At 38.2% G+C, this 6,402-nt stretch overlaps 1 protein-coding gene across 2 annotated transcripts; it reads left to right on the top strand.

Moving 5' to 3' along the window:
- The first annotated feature begins 475 nt into the window (after nt 1-475).
- Nucleotides 476-6,402, top strand: LOC129266656 (uncharacterized). Of its 2 annotated transcripts, none has more exons than XM_064103147.1 (3): nt 476-1,009; nt 2,866-3,038; nt 3,402-6,402. In XM_064103147.1, the coding sequence occupies exons 1-3, from the start codon at nt 930-932 to the stop codon at nt 4,145-4,147; spliced, it is 999 nt and encodes a 332-aa protein (XP_063959217.1). In that variant the 5' UTR covers nt 476-929; the 3' UTR covers nt 4,148-6,402. The 2 variants fall into 2 exon arrangements, with proteins under 2 accessions (XP_063959217.1, XP_063959218.1); XM_064103148.1 differs by having other exon boundaries at nt 687-1,009; nt 3,429-5,242.

The following is a 6,402-nucleotide window of genomic DNA, read 5'->3' as shown; positions in this document are numbered from 1 at the left end:
GCCGGAGGAATAAAACTTTGTTTCAAAGGACAATGAGGAGAAAATGGGAATGTATTTCATATCATGAATAGTGAGTGATTGATGTCATCATGCAGTCCTCTCATTTGCATACATACCAGGACATGCATGATGTGCATGCATATATATATTGTGTTACATGTTTCTTTATACATTTCAATTGTTATAAATGTATTTATGATGGATTTTGTATACTGTTTTGTTGGAAATGAGAAAAAATAAAACTGAAACTGAAATATAACTGTTTTTGTCTTGTTTTACAACCGATTTTGATGATATCTTCAGTGTTATGCTTGTTGGATTTTTATATTTTTATTCAAATCAACTCTTTGTTGGGGTGGACTTGTCCTTTAATGAACGTAGCAAGCCAAAGAAAGACTATTTTTACCGCCCCTCCCTCTGAAACACTGACCCGCGGAGCATCTAGTCTGCAGGCACAGACCCTGATTGGAACTTTGATCAATAAGTGTACCTCCACGCAGAGACTAGCACATACAAAACTTGCTGTTCCAATGAAGCCTTCAGTACACAAGGCATGAGTAGGCTGCACATTCAGACCCTTAACTCGAGTGAAGGGTTTGCCCAGCAGACTACGGAGCATCATGCATGGTATTGTGAAAACCCAGAACAGGTTGGTGAACTGCCCGTGAACTGCCAATAGGTTATTTATACAGTCATCGCAAAGGTTAGGAGTCTGTTCCAACAGAATGCTCTTGATGAGAAAAGGAAAAAAAAGGAAGAACATTTGCCTTTGAATAGAACAGCTAGAGTGAACACAATATTCTATGGTTAGTGAACGAAAGCCAAATATGCAGTACCATCAGCTCCATGGTAAAGTATATGTAGCTCAGAGACATATATGGTCGGAGAAATTTTTGTTGAAACAACCTACATAACAACCTACAATAACAATGGTGTCTTTCGTCTCCAGTACACGTCTATTCACGGGATTCTATCGAACGACACGGGAGCATTTTGGAAAATGCTTGAGGTAGGTTTATATTTAGAAAAGCTTATTTGCATTAGATAGGTATAATGTATGATCTTATCAGCATAGCTAGGCCCTATACGTCAAAATTGGTTTGGGTAGACATAGACATTGGCCGAAAGCATGTAGTTTTCTCGAGTTTTTCTACACTTTGTGATAAAAATACGAGAAGAAACATATCATACTCATACGAGTCATAGAAAAAAGGAAACGTTTTAGGTGTATGAATGGTGGCTGCTTGTAGTAGGACCTCATTATAGCTAGTGGGATGTAGTCGTACTATAGTAATAGTGCTAGTAGGCCTAATGATAATATATAAACCATATATTAATTTGTTTCGCAGATGATCGGATTCTGGTTGAGATTAGTTAAGGGAAAGGAGTCCAAGCACTCATTTAACATTTTGAAATTCCTTTTGCATTTACAAGGAGACATACAATCTCCATCAAAATCACAATGGTTATCATTTATTACAAATATGTTTGATTCTGCAGGAATAGGGGATATAATAATAATAATATAACGTTCTTGTATAGCGCATATCACAATTATGAATAATGTCTCTATATGCGGTTTCAAAGGACTTCAGTTGGATATTATTACCCCAGCTGTATAGCTTGGCAGCCGTAATTACTGAGATTACAGCGCACACGCATTTCAAAGAATAAATTCATGCCAGGTACCCATTCACCTCACCTGGGTTGAGTGCAGCACAATGTGGATAAATTTCTTGCCGAAGGAAATTACGCCATGGCTGCATGGGATTCGAACCCACGACCTTCAGTGTTTCAAAGTCTGGAGACTAATCCACTGGGCCGGCCCACAACGCTCCATATTGGGGGAATGTGTGGTTAGCACTGGGGAATGGATTTAGTGCTACATGGATTTCACAATCTCCTAAAGTTGGACTTTTTAATATGTTTACTCAAGATTGGCGGGCAGTCACATGGTCAGATAGAATGTGAACAAATTATAGAATGTGTGAGGACAAGTCCATCCCAACAAAAAGTTGATTCGAATAAAAAGAGAAAAATACAACAAACATGTAACAACTGAAAGTTTCATCAAAATCGGATGTAAAATAAGAAAGTTATGACATTTTAAAGTTTCGCTTAATTTCACAAAACAGTTATATTCACATCCTTGTCAGTATGCAAATGCGGAGACTGATGACATCACTCACTCACTATTTCTTTTGTATTTTATTATGTGAAATATGAAATATTCCAATTTTCTCCCTGTTGTCGTGTGAATAAACAACGATTAATTTCTCCCTGAACATGTGCAATTAGCATTGTTTAATACTATATGGTTCAATCAAGTTGGTCCTTATTGTCAAATCTGTAAAAAATGAAATGTTGTATAATTCAAACAATAAAAAACAAAAGAAATAGTGAGTGAGGGACGTCATCGACTGTCTCATTTGCGTGTCACTGAATTGTGCATATCACTGTTTTGTGAAAAATAAGCGAAACTTTAAAATGTCTTATTTTCCATCCGATTTTGATGAAATTTTCAGCACTTTGCTTGTTTGATTTTTCTCTATTTATTCAAATCATCACTTTTCTGGGGTGGACTTGACCTCACCCCAGGAAAGTGATGATATAGTTTTTACAGATCCTGTGTAAGACAGACTATATGTTGCTTTATTTATTTTTATTTATTTATTTATTCGTTTATTTATTTATCTATTTATTTATTTCATTTTTTTTTGGGGGGGAGGCTCGTTTCACCACTGTGCACTCATGTTAGTGTATAAAATTAGCTTACGTTACCTGTTATATGCTCCATAAAGCTTGATCCGATGCAAAGAAGAGAAAGTTTATAATATTTCATATCTGTCTTCCCCTGTTCGCTAGAAATCGTCAGGTTTTCACAAGGAGCTGTAATATGCAGCGAGAAACCATCACTATGGAAACCGTATACCATCAGTTTCAAAGGTTTTTGAAAGATATCCTGAAGGCAAGTCCAGACAAATACCCCAAGTCATATCACCTGAAGCAGTTCGGTTGGAACGATTTCAACAAAATTGGTAAGAGACAGTCACTAACTTTTTGTATGATGCGTATTTTATATTATATTTTTATGAATTTCATATTATATTTTTGTTTCATTGATACAAGAAACGATGTGATGGAGTGAGGAAAATATTTGACCCCAAAATGGTTACATTGGACCCAAGTCTCTTTTTGACCCGGAACGGTCCAAAATTTTTCTCACTAGCTTCGCTTGCTCGCAGTTTTTTAAAATAAATTTTCCATTCGCCATGCCCCCACAACTTTTTTCTCATTGATAAAGTTCTAACCTATCAAAGTGGAATGGGCTAGTTCAAAGTAACGCCGTACCTTCGATCTATAGACACATCCTTTGTTTTTGCTTGTTCTTGTTTAAATAGGAGCCATTCACCCTCATTACCATGTAGGATACAGTCTGCTGGCAGCATTACAGCATTCACCAGTCGCTGCAGATGGTATGCCTGACAAGAGCACCTCTTACTTTGGCCGCTGTTTCAGTCTCAACTTCCTCCCTGCATACCACTCTACCAATTTCGTTTCCAGGCCAGTCAGATACGATTCCTACATTGCCTATCTAGGGAGGACATCTACGTACATCGGCATTGAACTTCGAGATGACGAGTCCAACCTGCTTTACATGACAGGCCAAATGCAATGCATGACGATTGACCTGAAAGAAAAGAAGCTCGTACCGGTTAGTCTGGAATCAATCAAGAAGTATGAGGGTAAGATCATGCTGAAGGAGGCCCCAAAGAGGCATCAGTTCATACCCATGCAGTTTGCGAAAGATAATGTCTTCAAGTGGAAGACTGCAACTCAGTGGAGTGACGTGGACCACAATGGGCATGTTAATCAAATGCCGTACATGCGTTTCATCTACGATGCAGGGAGTTCTGCAGCTGTGGCGGGGTTCCTCAAGTCCTTCCACCGAGAGCTGATCAACTACAGATTGAAGACCTACGCTGTGGAGTACATTAAGGAGATCCATCAAGGACAAGAGATTAAGATTTTCTGTTGGGAGATGAAGGATAGTCCGGGTACAATCCATTATGAATTTCATGTTGAAGGCAACGTCGTCAGTAGGAGTCATCTGATATTCGATGTACAGCATCTGGCGGAACTTTAGAATCGAGATGCCTTTTATGAGACCTCTTGTCGAAAGACCGAGCAACGTCTTTCGTTCAGGGGAGCGTTTCATGAAAGGAGTTGTCAGACATTTTATCCGACAGTTAGGCTAGCTACCATAGTAACACTGCTTCCTAGCCAATCAACATCAAGGGAAGTTGTCAAATATGAAAACTTGTCGGACAAAAATGTTGATGAAATACTCCCCAGGATTCCTGCATGCATCCTTTCATCTCGAATCCACATAAAGACGGTGTGAAAGAATCGTCATGGAGTTCCTTACGCGCAGCGCACTTTGTTAAAGCGCCCCCAATGACCAAGGCGGAAAAGGGAAGGACCCAAGCAATTTCCCGACTAGACATCGCAACTATCATCATTAATGTTATCCTTAACACATTTTTTTTTTCGAAAGTAGACGGCTGTGGACCTGCGTTTTTTATTTTTTTAGGCGAACCCCCTCCGTTTTCATGGTTTTGTTACATCATTTGTTTCGCAGATTAGTCAGATTCGTTCTTGTTAAATTGCTTCTTGTTTAAATTGAGTTTTTCTCGGTGTTGTCTTTCTCGACTTTAGTAAGGCATGTGGTTCAGTTTTTTTTCCATTTGCTTGTCAAAAAAGGTCTTCGAAAAAATAACAAAGTTAACATCGTCACTATTATCAAAAGTTTCTTAACAGTCAAAAAAGTAAAAACTAAACTTTTTGGTGATATGTCCTTTTCAAGCTCTGCACCACGTCTTTGGAATACTCTTCCAGCTTCCCTCCGTTGTATCCCAAATATCGCATCGTTTCGTTCCAATTCAAAGACGTATCTCATGAAGAAAACATATTCAACATAGACCCATTGACAGTGTCCTTGATATTTTTAAATATTTTGTTATATGATTTCTAATTTTACTTTTGTTTGTAGGCCTATATTTGGTTTTTTTTTGTCTATAGGCGTATCCGGCCACAAGCCTCAGCTTTTAGGGTATACACCTTCCTTATTACATGTACATACGTATATTTTTCATAACAAATTGATTTATGTATGAATTAATGTTTACAAGAAAAATATGTGATGAAATGGATGAAAATAAATGTTTTATTTGAATTGACTTAAATTGGATATGTTCTACTTTGTAAAGCGCTTTGATATGGCTTTCATGAAAAGCGCTATATAAGACTAAGTTATCATTATTATTATTATATTATGATCAGAGCATTATATCAAGGAGTGAATAACTGTCAAACTGTGTTCCTCCCAGTAGCGTTTTGTTGTTTGACAAGTTGACAGATCCGAAAACTTTCCTTGAATTTGATTGGCTGAGAAGCACAGCTCCTATGGTAACTGCCTCCCCCCAAAATTGTTAAAACTTACAGTTTCTTAATGAAAAAAATTCACAAAATTCACCATAAGTGTGCATGAAATTCTTCAAATTTCACTTCAGAAAACGCAAAAGCGACCCAATGACAAGCTTGGTAACTTCTCTCCGTCCGTCACTTTTGAATCTTTTCGATATTTTTTACTCGACTTGCCCCCTCCCGCACAAGAAAAGAAAATATCTCGTGCACGACCATGGATAAAAATGACTCGTGTAGCATAATACATTGGGAGAGAGTTGCGTGAAAGGACCTATATCGGGCGTTTTATCCGATAATTTATGTTTTATCTAACAGTTGCCATAGTAACAGAGCTTCTCAGCCTATCGCAATGGAGGAAAGTTGTCGATCCGACAAGTTGTTAGACAAAAATACCCCCTGGAGAAGTCCTCTTAAGAACCACTCCCCAGTAGTGGTGATTTAGGTGAAGAAATTTTAGCAGTACCCTGCCGTAGAATGTTTACCCGGTATCGTTTCGCGCTCCTATTATTTATTAGTTGTGGTGCAGCAGTTCTGATTATCGACTATTGATAGCCCCCTCCCCTTTTGAAAGTCACAGCATATATTTTAATGGGAATGTGTCGTTGAAACAAACTCGAGGACACTTTATTTTTTTTTTGGGGGGGGGGGGGATTCCAATACGTGGACGAAATGATCCCTATTTTGGGGTGAACAACTTTTTTTATCTTTCTTTTTTGCTTGTCAAATTTTCCTCGGGAAAATGTGCCCCCCTTTTGGAAAAATCCTGATCCTGATCCTCGTTATGAAGTATCGCTATAGGGCCTATACATTTTCGTTTCATAAAAAGCATTCACGGGGGCCTGAAAACAATGTAGAGCTGGTGTGTTGACAGCCGAATCAAACCAAACGAACGAATAACAAAAAATGTCTTCACTC

Source organism: Lytechinus pictus, chromosome 8 (assembly GCF_037042905.1).
Source record: "Lytechinus pictus isolate F3 Inbred chromosome 8, Lp3.0, whole genome shotgun sequence".
In the NCBI taxonomy this organism is placed as follows: Eukaryota; Metazoa; Echinodermata; class Echinoidea; order Temnopleuroida; family Toxopneustidae; genus Lytechinus; species Lytechinus pictus.
Note: the sequence above shows the minus strand (reverse complement) of the source record. Positions and strands in the feature narration are given on the sequence as shown.